This window comes from Melospiza melodia, chromosome 18 (assembly GCF_035770615.1).
Source record: "Melospiza melodia melodia isolate bMelMel2 chromosome 18, bMelMel2.pri, whole genome shotgun sequence".
NCBI lineage: Eukaryota > Metazoa > Chordata > Aves > Passeriformes > Passerellidae > Melospiza > Melospiza melodia.
The window spans coordinates 14296144-14313269 of NC_086211.1; the positions used below are offsets into that span (position 1 = coordinate 14296144).

Below are 17126 nucleotides of genomic sequence, written 5' to 3' on the forward strand. Positions count from 1 at the left end.
CCGTCTGTCCGTGTGTCCTTCTGTCACCGTGAGCGGGGCACAGACCCCAGCCCCGGCTCCCTCGGACCCCCGCCAGAGCCTCCAACCTCGGCGTCGCAGCCAGCCCTGGGGTGACTGAGCCGCGGTCCGGGGATCCCGGCCCCTTCCCCCGAGGCTCGGCTGGCACCCAGCTCTCCTCCCTCAGAGGGGCAGCGGTTCCGTGGGGCTCTGGCCGGGGGGACGCGGCCAGCGGGAGGTTTGCAGTGCCGTGGGCCCGGCGTGATCGCCTCCTCCTCGGCCGGCAGTCGGCGGTGAACAGAGACCTTCGTGTGCTCACGGCTGCGGGGAGGGAGGAGGAGGAGGGACCGCTGGATCTGAGCCCGCTGAGCCCTGTGGAGCCCGGGTGTGACCCACGCCGCTGGAGGCCAGGCCTCCTGCCCCGCTTTGACCCAGGCTGGGACAGGGCCCGTGTGGGCAGCGGGAGCGGCACGGCCCCGTCCCCGCTCAGCCCGGCGGGGCCTCCCCCGCGCCGCAGCCCCGAGCCTGTGCTGAGCAGCGCTCGGAGGCGCCAGCCCCGGTGCCGAGGGCGGGAGAGAGACGCGCCTGGCACGAATCGTGCTCCCCCTCTGCAGAGGAAAGCTGCTGTGCTGCCTGCCGTGGGTGCCGTGCCAGGCTGCTGTGCCGGGGGAGCGTGGGCGTGTGGCACTGCACCCGCTGCGCTTTCAGAGCCTTTATTCCATCCGGGGAGATATGTCACCCGCTAGGGGAGAGGAAGAGCGGCCCTGAAGGGCTGGGCAGAGGGCAGGGTTCGCACCCCCCGCACGAGGCTGTCACGGGGCAGTGCCCGCCTGTCCCGGCCGTGTCCCCGCGCGCTCCCTGCCCGGTGCTCCCGGGCCCAGCCACCGCTCCGCTCCCCCCCCGCCCGCCGCCAGCCCCGCGGCCCCACCGAGGCCCGCGCATGCGTAACCATGGCGCAGCCACGGCCGCGGCCCCGTGCGCATGCGCGGCCCGTCCCCGCCGAAGGGTGCGCAGGCGCAGCGCCGCGCGCGGGCCAAGATGGCGGCCGGGAGCGCGTCGCGCTGGGTCGGGACGGCCGCGGGGCGCGGGGCGGGGAACGCGCGGCCGCCGCTGCTGCTGCTGCTCCGCGGGCTCCGCGCCCCGCCCGCCCGCGCCCCGCGCCGCCTCCTGCTGCTCCGTGCCGGGCTCTGCGCCGCGGGTGAGCGCGCCGTGGCCGGGAGGGCCGGGACGGGACGGTGGGGCGCGAGTCTTTTCCCCCGGCCGTGTCCCTTCCTCCAGCCGGCCCGGCCTTCCCCTCACGGCGGCTCCTCTCTCTCCTCTCCCGCAGGGACGAAACACGCTGCCGCCGTTGCCTCCGCCGCCTTCCACAGCAGCGCGGCCCGCTCCAAGGAGGATTATTACCAGGTGCTGGGGGTGCCCCGCACCGCCACGCAGAAGGAGATCAAGAAGGCCTATTACCAGGTGCGGCGGGGCCCCAGCGCTGCCCCTCCGCCGGGGCACGGAACAAATCCAGCCCCGTGCTCGGAACCGCTGCAGACAACGGGAGGAGGCACTGGGGAAGCTCAGCACATGGCCTTGGGGATCGCTTCCAAAGCATGGTCTGCCTGTGCTGTCATTGCTTGTCTCCTTCCAGAAGGATCTGGGATGGCTCAGGAGATCAGCAGCAGCTCCTGTAGTTCCTTATTTTGGGTTGATAAATGAAAATGAAGGGTTTTAGTTCCCGGGAATCCATCTAGTGAATGCCGGGCTCTGCCTGGTGTGTTTTATCCTGGCATGTGAGATATGCTTAAGTAAATAACTCCTGCCTGTCCCTAAGAGTTGGTTTTTGCTTTTTAGTTGGCAAAGAAATACCACCCTGACACAAACAAGGACGACCCCAAAGCGAAGGAGAAGTTCTCTCAGCTGGCAGAAGCCTACGAGGTAATAGCAGGATTTTATTGTGATGAGAAGGAGGAAAGACTAGAGCGTGGACGAGGGCAAACATTTCCTGTAAAACCATGGCTGGTTTTTGATGCACTTTAATCTGGGGCACCTCTGTCCCAAGAAATTCCTTGGTCCAAGTATGTGATTTAGCTGCTTTGTGCTTTTTCAGTTTTCCCCTTCCTTAGCAGCGACTGGCATGGATGTCACTTCCATGGAATTATTGTCAGTTTAAATAATCAAAGAAAAAACCTGTCAGCAGGTTTTTGAGGCAGAGGGACTTTCACTGTGCTCCCTAAGCCCTGTTTTTTGAATCCAGCTGGTATAACAATGATCAGCTGTTTCATAGAAATTACTTCTGCTTTTTATAAATTCGCAAGATCTTGTCGTTTTTCGGCCGACGAGCCTGGAATCACCAGGGAAGCAGCAGCTTGTCCCTCACTCCCATGGTGCTGAGAGCGGGCTGAGACCTTGATGGAGGGTGTGAGCCCGGAGCCAGGGATTCTCCTGGCCCCTGCAGTGCCCGTTCTTGCCCGCAGGTGCTGAGTGACGAGGTGAAGAGGAAGCAGTACGATGCCTACGGCACCGCGAGCTTCGAGGCCGGCGCCGCCGGGGCCGGGGCCGGTGCGGGACGGCAGTACTGGAGCAGCGGCCCCTCCATCGACCCCGAGGAGCTCTTCAGGAAGATCTTTGGGGAATTCTCAGGATCCCCTTTCGGCGATTTTCAGAGTGTTTTTGACCAGCCACAGGAGGTAGGAGGTGCCTTTATTTAGGAATGAGAAACTCAAAGTAGTGTCTCTCTGCAGCTTCTGTCACAGAGCGCTCTGGGAGCTTCAGCAAGGAGTTACTTCTGGGGATGTCAGTGTGTGAGTGTTCCATGGCATGGGCAGAGTCTCATAGTTTTGCTCAGCTGTGCAGGAACACACCCCACAGCTCCAGACAGAATATTTTTTCTGGGCTTTTTCAGAATATTTTTTTCAGACCTACTTCTCTGGTGTTTGCTGACACCATCCAGTACTGCCAAGCAGTTCCATTGCTGCAGAGGCACAGTGTCTGCTGCAGCTTATTTACCTATGCCTGCTTTGATCTGTAATGCTAAAACCCACAAAATACCTTGTAACTATAAACCAGGCCTTCCAGCAATATGTTTGGCTGCTTAATTGGCTTAATTTTGCAACTTAATTAGCTTCATGTTGCAGTGAGGCACACCATAAAATCTGTCTTGTTCTTTGTGTTGCAGCTAAATGCTCCTGTAAGTGTTGATGGTTCATGTGTTGTCTTCAGAAATGTTTGGTGTTTGGTACTCCTGGTTTTACTAAAAATGACATTTTTCATATAAGGAGAATTTCTTCTTTTGATCAGTCATCTTTACTGAGAATTTATGTTTTAAGCATTTAAATGTTTGGTATTTAGCCTGAACTGTTCTCAGTCTCTTTAAGACTCTATCACACCTCAGTCATGGCGCTATATCCATGTTTCCTGTGCAGTACATCATGGATTTGACATTCACCCAAGCTGCAAAAGGCGTCAACAAGGAGATTGTGGTGAACATCCAGGACTCCTGTGTGCGCTGTGATGGCAAAGGACACGAGCCTGGCACCAAAGCTCAGCGCTGTCACTACTGCAATGGCACGGGCATGGTAAGTGCTGAGCAGACACCAGCCCTGTGCTTTCCCTCCTTGGGGAGAGTCCCTTCATTCCATGAGGAAAAATTCTCACCACACTCATCAGCTTATCTCAGGCAAAGCTGAGTTCATGTCAGCTTGATGCTAATAGGCACTAGGAAGATTTTCTTTGTGTTAAAGTGCTGTGCTCAGCTGAAAGCATGAGCCTTCAGGCTGGAATTTCTGCTGCTGCACATCCCACAAACCATATGAATATAATGTAACTCTGAATGTAATGTATATGTATGTACTCTGAATGTAATGTATATGTATGAATATCATGTAGCTCTGAAATTCCTCAGGCAATAAATGGGTATCTTTTGATTTGAGGGGTGGAGGAAGGTGGTGAAAACCCAAGGGTAATCACAAAATAAGAAGATGCAGGTAATGATGGAGCTGCAGGCTTTGGTTACCACGCAGCTGATTCCTTGTGTGCTTCAGTGCTTCAGTCCAGGGCTTAGTCACCATGAGGTTTCCTTGGACACTGGCAGTAATCCATGTAAATGGATTGTCCTTGGATTCATCAGAACACAGACGTTTGTAGCACTGTAAGGAGCTTTGTTCCTCCTTGTACATCAAAGCCTAGACTTTGAGGGTGTTTCTGTGTTTCCCTTGCCCTCACCACCTGACACTGGGAGTAGTGGTGCTGTTCAGTGGAAATCGGCATGTGATGGCGAGCGGATTTCAGAGCCAGCGTCTGAAGGGTATCTGTGTCCTGACAGGCTGTGTGTGTGATCAGCGCTCAGAGGTGCTGTGTGAGAAGCCCCATGTGAGCACTCCTCATTTCCCAGGGTGTGTTTGTGCTCCCCAGGAGACGATGAACACGGGCCCGTTCGTGATGCGCTCCACGTGCCGGCGCTGCGGCGGCCGCGGCTCCATCATCACCACGCCCTGCGTCGTGTGCCGGGGCACGGGGCAGACCAAGCAGAAGAAGACAGTGATGGTTCCTGTGCCAGCTGGTCAGTGGTGTACCTGTCTGCTGCTCTCTCTTAAAGAGCTCTAGTTATTTACTGCCACTGCTAGGTGCAAACTGGGGAGCAGTGTAAGACCTTTATTAAAGCAAAGCAAGTCGAGAGCTCAGCAATGAAATGGGCCAGTGATGAGATGGACCTTCTGGCCATGCTCTGCCCGTCCTCAGCTTTGGTTCTTGCCTGGGTGATCCTAGGCAGGTTTTGAAGAATGAATCTCCAAAGGTTTTCTTGCCATGGGTGTGCTGATTGCCTTCCTCACCAGAGGGGAGAATTCAGTGGTGGGACTAAGACTTGATTCTTTGAGACCACCCTTGGTGAGCAGCCTGTAATTTTCCTGCAGCTTGTGGAGGCTGCAGTGTTCCTTAGTCCAATGCATTTCTATACAAAATTCTGTAGATACTGAAGTAACAAATGTGTTGGGGGCATGGGGATCACCTCAGAAGTATAAACATGTGCTGACCCCTCCTGCTTTGGGCTGTGGTGGCCAGCTCTTGGGATTGGCAAGAGTTGTAGGCATCCATGTCATAACCCAAGGTCATATTCCCTCCTGTTCTGATTGCAGGTGTTGAGGACGGGCAGACAGTTCGGATGCCTGTGGGGAAGAAAGAAATTTTCATTACGTTCAGGGTATGTATCCCAAGCTGGTTTATGATGTAAGTTGGTTGTTCCCTTCTCAACTGCCTGGGAAAGGCCTGCAGAATGGGCAGAGGAGGAAGAGCCAGTGATCCTTTGGAACAGCTGAAGTAACATGATCCCTGTGAACTTTGTGAGACAGCAGGAGATCTGCATTGTAGCAAGGAGGGTAACTTTGAATCTGTTCATGAAGAATCGCTGCTTGTTCCAGGATCAGGCCCTTAGGGTAGTGTGAATCAAAATGCAGAGTAGGCTTTTCATGCCTCCAATTTTTGACTTGGAAATGTGAGGAAGCTTCCTGCTGGCAGGGGTGGCAGAGCTGAGGAGAGCTGTGGGAGGTGCTGCAGGAGGCTGCCTGGTGAAGTGTCCCTCTGCAGATCCACCTTCAGGGCTGCTGTGCACCTGTGCTGTTGCTGGGTGTCTTCTCCTGCCACACACATCCCTGTTGAGGAGAAATTTTTTTTCATCACCTCTTTCATGGTGCAGGAGGGTTTAATTCTCTTCTAGATTGTGAGGCCACTGGAAAGGTGCCTAATTTCCTTCTCACTTTTGGCTTTCCCCTGTTCAGAGTGCTGACATAGTGACATAGATAAACTAACAGCAGGATTAGGGAGGGAGTTCCTGAGGCAGGAAGCAGGGATCCTTCCAATCCTTTGGCTAATTCAGTTATGTTGAGATCTGTGTTTTACTGGGACACCAACTATTAACTCACAGTTCTTAACCATGCAGTTTGGGATGGTGTCATTTTTCCTGAGACTATTGGGAGCAGTTTAGCAGGAGAACATGGTGTGCTCACTGCATTTTGGAACTGTGGTGCCCTGCAGGTTCAGAAGAGCTCTGTGTTCCGACGAAACGGAGCCGATATCCACTCGGATCTCCCCATCTCCATAGCCCAGGCTGTGCTGGGAGGCACTGCCCGGTGTCAGGGCTTGTATGAGACAATCAACATCACGGTGAGTGCCACTGCTCTGGGCATGGAGCGCTGGGGCACAGCAAAGGTGGGCAAAATATCCCAAGTCTGCCAGTGTTCCCTTTCAGACTCCTTCAGGATTGAGCCTTGGGTAGTTTGTGACCTGCCTGGTCACCCTGGTCACAGCTTCTTTGCTGTGGAGGGACAGGGAAAGAAAGGGATTGCTGGACAAACTCCAAACTACAGGGCTACAAGCTGTGTGAGGTTCTTTACTGATTCCTACAAAAGCTTTTCCATCCTTACTGGCTTAGCTTTGGGATGTGTCCAATGCATATGAGAACTCTCCTATCCTACTTTAGAGCTTGTTGGAGAAGGAGATAATTTTTATAGCTGTGTAATTATTATCTAATGTTTAATTAGAGTAACAAATGTGACACCTTTGTGTTTATAGATACCCCCTGGCATCCAGCCAGACCAGAGGATTCGAATGAGTGGGAAAGGCATTCCCAAGATCAACAGCTATGGCTACGGAGACCACTACATCCACATAAAGATAAAAGTTCCTCAGTAAGTAGAGCTAAAACAAGTTCCTGTGAAACCTTAAGAACTTTTCACAAAAAAATGTTGTGTAAAAGTTGTGTAAATTTCATGAGGTGAAATGCAGTGGGTCCTACGTCCCCTCTTCCACTGGAGATCATTCCTTACAGATGGCTTATTTAAAGAGCACATGGATTCCTGGTGTATTCATACACAACGTGCTCCAGTTCCTGCCCCCTGTGGGTGCTGCTGGGGGGGTTTGGGAGGCTGTGGGGGCCCAGGCCATCCCTGAGCCCATGTCCTGGTGCCACAGGAGGCTGACGGATCGCCAGCGAGCCTTAATGATGAGCTACGCCGAGGACGAGGCCGACGTGGAGGGCACCGTGAACGGGGTCACCAACACAGCCTCAGGTGAGTGAGCAGGGACACTGCTGCTCCTTCCTGGGCAGCTGCTGTGGGAGTGCAGAGTGTTCCCTGGGCAGCAGGGTGAACCAGGGGCACTTTCAGGTCTGTGGCAGCACAGCCTGGTTAACAGAAGCAGTTCTGCTGTGATATTAACAGGCTGTAGCACTCAGCAGGGAGGCAGCCTCTTCCCAGGAAGCTCTGTTCCAGTACTTACTGGGCAAATGTGTGAACAGAGAGCAGGCACTGAGTACTCCAGGGTGCAGACAAGCTGTGCTGATGAATGCTTCCTGCTCCCTGCTTCCCCTGTGCCAGCACTTGCCTTGAGGCAGGAAAGCAAATGTGCTTCAGGCAAATTTCCTGTGTGATCCCAATCCAGTGTGCTTGTGAGCACAGCAGGGCTGCTTCTGGAATGCTGACAGGGGTTTCTGTTGGGCTGAGCTCTGGGTGTGTGGGGAAACCTGGGCTGGGAGTGTCCACTGGTGGCAGTGGCTGCTCTGATCAGTGGACAGGGTCCAGCATGGTGGAGGGGTGAAAGCAGCTGGGAGCTTTGTGGAGCTGCTCTCCAGCTCCAGATGGAAAACTGGGATTCAGCAAGTGTGTTCTAAGTTTCAGGGATGAGGTACACATGGTAACATAGTAAAGAATGAGCTTTGGCTACTGGAAAGCAGTTTTTTCTTTGCTTAATTGAAACAATGAACTTCTTAAAGCCTGTTGGATTTTGGTTTTGGTTTGAAACCCAACAGGGCATTTATGACTAGGCAAAGGTGAGAGTCTTTTGGAGCTGCTGAATGATCCCAGGATCTGCTCTACTGTGAGGAGTATAGGCTTAAGTGCAGGATCTGCCAAATACTTCCCAGTGTTCTGTTTTATAGTAATTATACATACAGAAAATATGTCTTTCCTATATTACAGTCAGCCCTGGGGAAAGGGCAGAGAGCTCTGAGCACTAAATTTCCATTCCAGCTTTTTAAAGGCATTTGTGTGCCAAAGAGGAAAAATAACCTCTTCAAACGAATTTTTTAAATAGCAAACCTGCCAGTTTTTACCATGATGAAGCAGCAAGGTGAGTTAAAACAACGCCAGTAGGTCGCAGTGTAGAGTCGGGCTGTGCTGAGGGAGGCGTGTCCTGCCTCGGGATTTCATCCCATTGCATCAGTCCGAGCCCGGGGAGGCTGGGGAGCACCAGGCTCCGAGTTCTCTGTGCACAAAGAAAGCTCAAGGGGGCGTTTGGGATCTTGTTGTTGATGGTTTTCCTGTAGAAAAAAGCAGATTAGCAAACAGGTCTCCTTTGTTCTCATTTATAGCCACTTCAGAGGGACAAACAAATTCTCAGGACCTGTTCATATAGGACAATTTTAACATTCCTTATCTAGACAGTCTGAAATACTTGCAGTCTTTTTCGTTCCACATGAGTTAATTTTCTGCTTGATACTGTGTGAGCATTGCTTGCAGTGACTCAAATCAGGCTCCTGGGGTGGTTTTGCACTGCTTTGCAAGGACACAACCTTGAAACAGGCAGAACCTGTTTCAGGGACCACCAGCATAGATCTTTTAACCCTGGAAAGTCCTGGCTGGCTGTGATTGAGTTCACCATTTGTTTTTAGTGGCAGACTCTCAGTTCCAATACTTGTTTCCAGAGCCTGTGGCATGCCTGACTCAATTGTGCAGCACGAGAATCCCCTTGCCAGTTGGAGGGCTGGGGAGAGGGGAAGGGAGCAGCTCAGCACCTGTTTCAAAGTTGTGTTGTTGGGATCCAGGCTCTGCAGTGCTTCCACTGCAAGGGCTCCAGTCCTGTGTCTCGCTGCCAGGTGCAGCCCTGGACAGGAGGGAGCAGCACAAGCAGCTGCTTTCTCCTGGCCATTCCCTGTCCAAAAGAGCCCCCTGGTCCTGCTGGGAGATGTGTCTGACTGCAGCCCTTTGCTGTTTGTGTCCAGGTGGCAGGGCCACGGCTAGCGCTGACGCAGGCGGGGATAGGCCTGAGGCTCAGGAGAACAAGGAGGGATTCCTTTCCAAACTTAAGAAAATGTTTACCTCCTGACACCCCATCCGAGGTACGAGGTCTCTTGTGTTTCACTGTTGTCTTTCCCCCACACTGAGCACTTCTTGGGAGGTGGAAGCACAATAGCACAGCGTTGCTTCTCACTTAGCCTCAGGCCTTCCAGCCCTAGCTGTCCCCTGGGACCTGGAGCAACAAGCCAGGGATAAAAGTGCATTGTTGCTGCAGCAAAGAGCAGCACAGATGCTGGGTGCATGCTTGGGGAGGTGGCTGGCCTCCCCTGCAGCTCTGCTGCTGGAGCTGTGCCCAGTGCCAAGCACTGAGCTTGTTCCCTTGAGCTGGTCCCACTGGGACTGGGTTCTGCCACACAGATCTGGGCTGCAGAGCTGGTGCTGGCACACTGGGGCTGGATTCACTCACCCCTGCCATGGGCTTACAGCACCAGGAGGAGCCAGCCTTTGTCACAGAGCACAGCAAAGCCCACCATGCATCACTGCAGTGCAGCTCAGGTGCTTCAGCTGGTGCTGACCTCTTATGAGGGAGCACCAAGGCTTGGAATCATCTATGGCAGAAACAGTCTGGGATTCCAGGGGCTCAGCTGTGCATCTTTGCAGGCTTCAAACTGGCTGTGCTGTAGGGGTGACAGTGTGACAGCAGGCCAGGAGGGGAGGTGCTCCCAGAGTGGGCTGTGTGCTGTGTGCTGATCCAGCCAGGAAATTGTAACCTTCCTCTCACTTCCACTGCAGGAAAGCGTTCTACTGGGAACTAGGAGCCAGCAGCAGCAGGTCATCCGTGCAGTTGGGGGTGAATCTTTGTGGCAGCCAGGCTCTGGAGAACACAGGATGTCAGTCAGCAGCACAGCAAGAATCCCAGCTGGAGAGGCCATGGGCCACCAAGGCACCAACACAACAAACCCCACCCACTGTCCCAATAAATGGCAGTGAAGGAAAAAACCAGCTTAGCAGAAGTGTGGCTCTCTGGAGGCTGCTCCACAACCCTACTGCTGCTGGAAGCTTATTTGGTAAAAGCTAAAGTTGAAGTATTATTTAGAATCCAAACCAGAGGAAATGTGAAATAAATAGTCCAGCACAGAGCAGCAGTTTGCTGTATGGAGGCCAAGCCCACCAGCTGCTCACTCAGGTGCCCTTTGGAATGCCAGGTGTGCTTGGTGAACTCTCCAGGAGACTTGGTGGATCAGGAAGGTCTAACCTTGTCTTCATGACAGCCCTGCTGCCCTGCACAGCTCCAAGTGGAATCTCCCTGTGGCTGGGTGTTGTCTGAGCCCAGCTGGCCTGGCTCCCTCACAGCCCTGGGCTTTCTCTATCCTGCTGATTGCCTGCACAGAGCAGTGATGGAATCTGCACTTTGCCTCAAGTTTATCCCCCAAATAACAAAGTTACCACACAACTGCTGTTGCTTCTGGACTGGTACAAGTCGATCACTGAGCCCTTTGCCAGCTGGGGACAAAAATCTTTTATTACTTTAGTGCAACACCCGTAGCGTAAAGGATTGGTCAAAGCATCGTTGTTTTACTTGTGTGAGAGTGCAAGTGAGGTGGATCACTCCTTCCACATGGAGCTGAGCTCTTGCAGTGAGTATTCCATGGTTACTGTAGCCTGCTGTGTTTGTGATACTGTGCAGGTACCATCAGCCACATACTAATCAGTTCAACACCAGTTCAGGGACATGCTGTAGTCTTGCCCTTCTTAATTTGCTGAAATAAAGCACGCGTTGCCTCCTGATTAAACTTCTGTAAAGTGATTCTGTACCCATGTAAATAAGATGGACTTCATAAAGATATTTAACACGTGCTGTGCCTTGCTGCCTTGTCTGCTCTTCCACCTGCTCTGTCACCCCCTTTCCCTCCCCTCAACAGGAATGAAGGTCTCTGGGACAAGGAGGGGACAGGGTTGGATGGCTCAAGCAGTGCTAGGGGCTGGGATTGACTTTAAACACAAAGCTGCCCTATCTGAGCAGTACTTTAGGCACATGAGGGGGAAGGGGCTTTTCCACTGAACCTTGGACAGTCTAGAAGAAGCTGAGTTTTATCTCAGCTCCTTGGGACAGTGACTGAAATTAGCTCCAGAAGCCCAAGGACCAGGGCTGTGTGATGAGGAATCAGGCTCAGCTTTTGTGTTACACTCACAGGACGTCACTGCAGTCCCTCCTCCTGGGCTGACACTAAGCCTCCATCTCTCCAGTGGCTCACCTGCAGGGCCCAGACCAGATCCATGGAGAAATCCCTGTCTGCTGTTTGCTTAGGAGCCTGCAGCAATGGATACCTGCCCCAAAGGCACTGCCTTTGGGTACACACCTTCAGCCTCCCACATGGTGCCAAATGCTCAGAGCTGCCTGGGAAAGGAGGTGATCCTGGAAAAACAAGCCCCCACCACCCTAAAACACCCACAATTACTAAAGCAACGCCTCCCTGAGCACAGACTGCAAAGGCAGCACTTCTGCCACCCCTCTGCCTGTGCTGTGCAGCCCTTCCTCTTGTTCTAGCTGCCTAAATAGCCCCAACCACACTGCAGGAGCACACAATGGACCAGCAATGGGCTGAGCTCTGCCTGCTGGGGCAGATCAGCCTCTCAGCACACCTCACCTCAGCCAGGTGCCCTAGCTGCTGCAGAAAGCAGGCAGGCAGAGGAGGGAGGGGAGGCTCAGAAGGCGTTCTTGTTGTCCCCCACCCACTGCTGGAAGGTTCGGGCCCTGGGGTTCAGCTTCATGGTCAGGGCCACGCTGCGGTCCGGCCTCAGGGCGTAGAAACGGAACATGGCAGCCAGCTCCTTGGCCCCAGGGAAGTCCCGCTTCTCATACTCCTCAGGGGAGATCTGCCAACAGAATTGGGGGAAAAACTGGCTCAGAGCCTGCTGGGCTTCCCCTCAGCCTGTGAGGGGATGTGGTGAGGGTTCTGTTACAGCAGCCTGTCACAGCATTGCCCCTGGTGCGGAGGGCTCTGCAGGGCACTGTGGGGTTGGGCAAAGGAACAGCCCAGCCAGCCTAGGGCCACCCCCAGCTCTGGCACAGCTGGCCAGGGGCTGGAGCAGCTATGAGGGAGCCCTTCCTCACACCAGAGCTGTGGCTGAGGGGTTCTAGAAACTGGGTGGTCCAGGAGGCAACTCAGGTTGGCACCTGGCACCCCAAAACATTCTTTCCTGCCTGAATCAAAGGGTTTGGTTCACTGCACTTCTGAGAGGGCACAACCTGCAGAGAGCATCACAGGGGCTTTGTTTCTAATGAAATGCACTTTACCACACCCCTCATCCATTGTATTGGGTGCCCGAGGCACAACTGAACTGCAAACAAAGATTACAAATAAGTCACGAAGGGGCAGGGAGTGGTCAGGGTGTTGTTAACAGTGACACAGCAGAGGCCAGGTCTGTTGTAATGGTGACACAGCAAAGCCCTGGGGGAAGCCCTGCTGAAGGGAAGGGCACCCAGCAGAAACCTGTTGTGTAAGTGCCCATCCCTGGCTCCCCTGGAGACCTCCCAGCTCAGTTATCCCTCAGAGCCAGGCCCAGACGTGCCCAGGTACATCTGTGTGCTCAGTGACAATACCAACAGGGCAGTGTCACTGCTGGGCTGTACCAAAAGGAGCTGTGGGTCCCTCAGGAACATCACCTACACCAAGGGACACTTCCTACCTTGCTGGCTGTCACAGTCTTGCCCGTCTGCTGGGAGAGGAGGGCAGCATACTCTGCCTCGGTGAGCTTGCCCGTGCTGAGTCCTATCACCTGGCCAATGTACTCCCCTGGGGACTTCAGCAGGGAAAGTACAACGGGCCCAAGGTCCTCCACAGCCATCCCATCCATGGGGGTGTCTCCCATGGGCAGCTCTGTGTGGAGAGATTGGTCCCAGCTGCAGTGCAGCCCAGCTCTGAGCAGGTACAGCAGTTTTCAGTCTCTGGATATGAGGGGAGGGAGGGATGAGAGCATGGCAAGGCAGGACAGCAGGGCTGAGCTAAGAGACCTCGACAGCAGAGCAGCACCATGAGTTGCACCACAACCTGCACCATCCCAAATGCAGGTACTTGGGGTGTGTGTTCAGAGCTGCTCTGGCATCTGCAGAACACCCCTCAGCACCACAAACAGGCCCAGCATCCTGGGGATTCCCTGCAGGCCACCAAAGAGGTCTGAAAACCATCAAGCAGCTTCCTGTGGTCAAGCTGGGAGAGGCCTCTTCACCCTAGCAGCCCAGAGCCCTGGCAGTCTGTCCCTGGCACAGTGGGACAGTCACAGCACAGTGACCCACAGCTTACCCAGCACAAGGGCGTCTCCCTGCGGGGCCTTCTGTGGCTTGAAGATGGAGAGGAAGTTCTCAAAGTAGAAGGGCAGGCGGATGATGGTGGTGGGAACCCCGATTTTCTGGAAGTGCTCCTCCACCACGCCTTTGCCATCGAAGTGCAGCACCTCCAGCCGGCCCCCTGTCAGCTGCTGCACGTTCTCCAGCCCGCTGAACACCACGTGCTGCAGGCCCTGGCGCTTGGACAGATCAGCCAGACGCCGTCCCTGGGCCAAGGGGAAACCAGCCATGAAGAGGGGAATGGGACACCCCCATCACCCCCCTTCCCTCTGGGGAGGATCCAACTCCCACCAGCCCTCAGCTGGGAGCACAGTGAGTTGTCCAGGTGGAGCTGAATTCTCTCCTTACCCCGTCCTACTTCAGAAAGACCACACACCCTCCAGCTTTGGAGCTTGCTGCTCCACCAAACACGCAAGCACCAGCATAAAGAACCTGCCTGGCCAACATACCTGCCCTAAAATATCTTATGTTTTGTTTGCTGCCATCCAGGCGTGGCCACTCTGCCACCTTGCAGTATCTGTACTGGCATGAGCAACACCCTTGGGATCTCTGATACTGCAGGGTTTTGGTCCCAAAGCTGCAAGCACAGAGAACTACAGGTCTGCAGGCAGTGACTGTCCCAGCTCTGCCCCTGAAGGCTCTGAGGAGCCAAGTGTTCTCACTCCTGCTAGTCCAGCTCCCGGGAAATGCTCTCCATAACAAATTTATCAGCTTCTGAAGGCACCAGACCCTGAAGCCATGCAACTGTGAGGGAACAGAGAACAAGTCCTGGCTTTGCAAGAACTGGGACCTGTTGTTTGGGAGGCCTTGGGGTCTTCTGGACTGGCTACTCAAGTCATCAAAGCTGCCACGGATGCTCCAGGAGCTGTCCCCACTTTGTCCCCACTGCCAGATGATTCTGCACATGGTCCCAGTTAATGTCAGGACAGGTACCTGCTCGATTTCCTTCTCCTTGCTGCAGTGCTCCCAGAAGTTGGTGACAATAAAGGCTCCGTAGGCACCGGCCAAGGCCCGCTCCAGCGACGCCTCATCGTCCTGATCTGCCTTCACCAGCTCGGCTCCCCTGCGCCTCAGCTCCTCCGCCTCCTTCTTCCTGGGGCTCCGCGTCACGGCGCGCACCTTGAAGCTCCCATCGTCCAGCAGCGCCCGGGCCACGCCGCCGCCCTGGGCCCCTGCAGCCGGGAGCAGCCGGTCAGGGCGGGCCCCGGGGCTCCGGGATGCGCTGGGGCCGCGGGACGGAGCGGCCCGACCGCCGCAAGCGCCGAGCCCCGCTCGCTGCCCGCACGGCTCACCCTCCTCACCCACCCCGGCACCTCCGGCCCTCCCCGACGGCCTCAGGGCACAGCCCGGGCCTCTCCCGCGCACTCACCGGTGGCCCCGAACACCACGATCAGCTTCTTCCCGGCCATGCAGCAGCGCGGGCGGTCCCGGGGCTCTGGCAGGGCGAGAAGCAGCGAGGTCGCACCGGTCCCGGGAGAGAGGGAGAGAGGGAGGAGGACGGGAGCGGAGCGGCTGCGGGGCCATCGCCGGTCCCAAAGAGCAGGGAGCGGGGAGAGAGCGAGGCGGCTGAGGAGCCATCGCCGGTCCCAAAGAGCAGGGAGCGGGGAGGCAGCGGGGAGGCTGAGGAGCCATCGCCGGTCCCAAAGAGCAGGGAGCGGGGAGAGAGCGAGGCGGCTGAGGAGCCATCGCCGGTCCCGGGGCACCAGACGCGTCTTCCCTCGCACGGCTCCTCACCTCGGCTCCAATCGGCAATGCCCGGCTCGGTTCGGGTCCAATCGGCTCCAATCGGCAATGCCCGGCTCGGTTCGGGTCCAATCGGCTTCAATCGGCTATGCCCGGCTCGGTTCGGCTTCACTGGAGCTGCGTGCGTCCGTCTGTTCGGCGTGGCCCGATTGTGTTCGGCTTCACCCGACTGCGCTCGGCCACGCCCGTCCGGGCGGGGCACAGATGTCAATCACAGCTAGGCCACGCCCACCAGAGACAGACCACGCCCATCGTCGACATGAGGCTCCGCCCCCATCCCCGATCCTTAATCACATCCCCATCCCCAATCCCATCCCGTCCCTTGGCCCAGCCGCCTGCTCCTTGCTCAGGAAACCCGCTTAAAACCCAAAACCCACCGCGTCACCCTCTGGGAGGTGACCGGGAGTTGTGTCCCTTCCTCCTCGGGTCCCCCCCGAGCATCCCAGACTAGTGAGGTTTCCTTGCTGTGGAGGCCGGGCTGTTCCCCAGGCTGGTCCTGCTGCTCCCTCTGGAGCTGGGACCGTTTATTGTCCCCAGGCAGGTGACTGTGGGCAGGTGTGAGCCGAGGAGCTGTCCCCGAGCACCGTGTGCCAAGCAACCGCTCGAATCAACAAACAGAGCCACCCCGGACCTTTCCTCTCCTCTCCTGCCAGCTCCGGAGGGGCTGCGGGCAAACCCACGCTGCCGGGAACTCTGTAGGTTGGGTTTAGTGAATAAATACATTGAGAAATTGGGGGTTGAGTCTGGTAAATGACCCAGAAAATCCGTGAAGCCTGTGTAACACAGATGTGTTACACAGATGTGTAATTCAGATCAATGACGAATTGTGAAAGAAGGAGGAGGTCCAGCCCTGACCGGGGTTTCTGCGCAGTCATTTTGGATGTGAGGGATTTCAGCTACAGATTGGCTGCTGGGAATTACCAGGCGCCAGCTCCTCTTGAAACCCTCCTCCAGACGGGGAAATTACCAACAGACCAGAGAAAAGGTTTTAACCCTTTACAGGGCACAGCCCGGGGTGGGCACAGAGCGAGACTGGCCCGAAGTGGTGCTGGAGGTGCCAATTCCTGCTTGCCCCCACCTCTCCTCCCGGTGAAAAACGCCAATCACTTGTTCTTGAAATTTTAAAAGTTTAATAGTAATAAAATGGTTATAAAAATAACAATACAATTAGAGTGATAATAATTTGGACAATTTGAATTAGGACAATATGAGAACAATTGAAACAAAGAGTTATGGATGTCTGGGTACCTTTTCTGGGCAGCATGAGCCTGAAAAAGGACCCACGTTAACAAAGGATTAACCCTTAAAAACAACAGCCTGTTGCATATTCATACACCTCATACATGATGCATAAATTCCATTCAAACACAGGATTCTGTCTGGTCACCTTCAACTTCTTCCTCTGAATCCTGACAGCGCCTTTGAGGCAGGAAGAAGTTCATTTCTTCTGATAATGGAGCAATAAATTCTTTTTCTCTGAAAGATTTTGAAGTCCCGTGGCTGCTATCTCGCTGCAAGTCCTTTCTTTAAAAAAAATATCCTACATAGCACAGTTTCTATTTTAACATTTTTTATAACCTAAAACTATATTTAACACACTGCTTAAGAGAATTAACACAGCGTTACTTTCTAACACAACACATATAATATTCGTTTTAATATTTGCGAAAAGCCAATCATAAAATATGCATTTTTCACACTCCCCAAACACAGCTCCGTGGCCACGAGGCCGCCCTGACCCCACCAACTCCATCAGCCACCATTAGTCTGAATGCCAGGGAAATATTTTATAGGATTTACAAATGGAGGGTTTTGTGGAATAATAATGGGAAATCATCACCGAGCCCACCTGGAGGGCAGGGAATGGAGAGTGGGGAAGGGAGATCCCGCTGGTGCTGCTGCTCTGGTAGCTCTGGCTCCTGGCTCGGATGGGATCCAGCTCTTCCCACACAAATCCCACTCCAGGAAGCATTTGGCAAGGACAGGAGAACGGCTTTGGAGGAAAGGCAGGCTATTCCTACCCTTTTATCCCACTCTTTCAAAGCACA

The 17126-nt window shown here is 54.7% G+C and overlaps 2 protein-coding genes across 3 annotated transcripts; one reads left to right on the forward strand and one right to left on the reverse strand.

Annotated features, from left to right (window-relative positions):
- Positions 1-978: 978 nt before the first annotated feature.
- DNAJA3 (DnaJ heat shock protein family (Hsp40) member A3) lies at positions 979-10843 on the forward strand. The gene is made up of 12 exons (XM_063171462.1): positions 979-1195; positions 1325-1458; positions 1834-1917; positions 2457-2669; positions 3405-3557; positions 4393-4540; positions 5115-5179; positions 6010-6138; positions 6547-6662; positions 6946-7043; positions 8972-9088; positions 9780-10843. Exons 1-11 carry the CDS (start codon positions 979-981, stop codon positions 9073-9075), a joined length of 1461 nt encoding a protein of 486 aa, XP_063027532.1. The 3' UTR covers positions 9076-9088; positions 9780-10843.
- On the reverse strand, positions 10483-15242 carry NMRAL1 (NmrA like redox sensor 1). Of its 2 annotated transcripts, XM_063171254.1 has the most exons (6): positions 15070-15242; positions 14705-14770; positions 14269-14507; positions 13292-13541; positions 12678-12868; positions 10483-11864 (listed from the first exon to the last, which is right to left on the reverse strand). In XM_063171254.1, exons 2-6 carry the CDS (start codon positions 14742-14744, stop codon positions 11694-11696), a joined length of 891 nt encoding a protein of 296 aa, XP_063027324.1. In that variant the 5' UTR covers positions 14745-14770; positions 15070-15242; the 3' UTR covers positions 10483-11693. The 2 variants fall into 2 exon arrangements, with proteins under 2 accessions (XP_063027324.1, XP_063027325.1); XM_063171255.1 differs by lacking the exon at positions 12678-12868 and having other exon boundaries at positions 11721-11864.
- Between the last annotated feature and the right edge of the window lie 1884 nt (positions 15243-17126).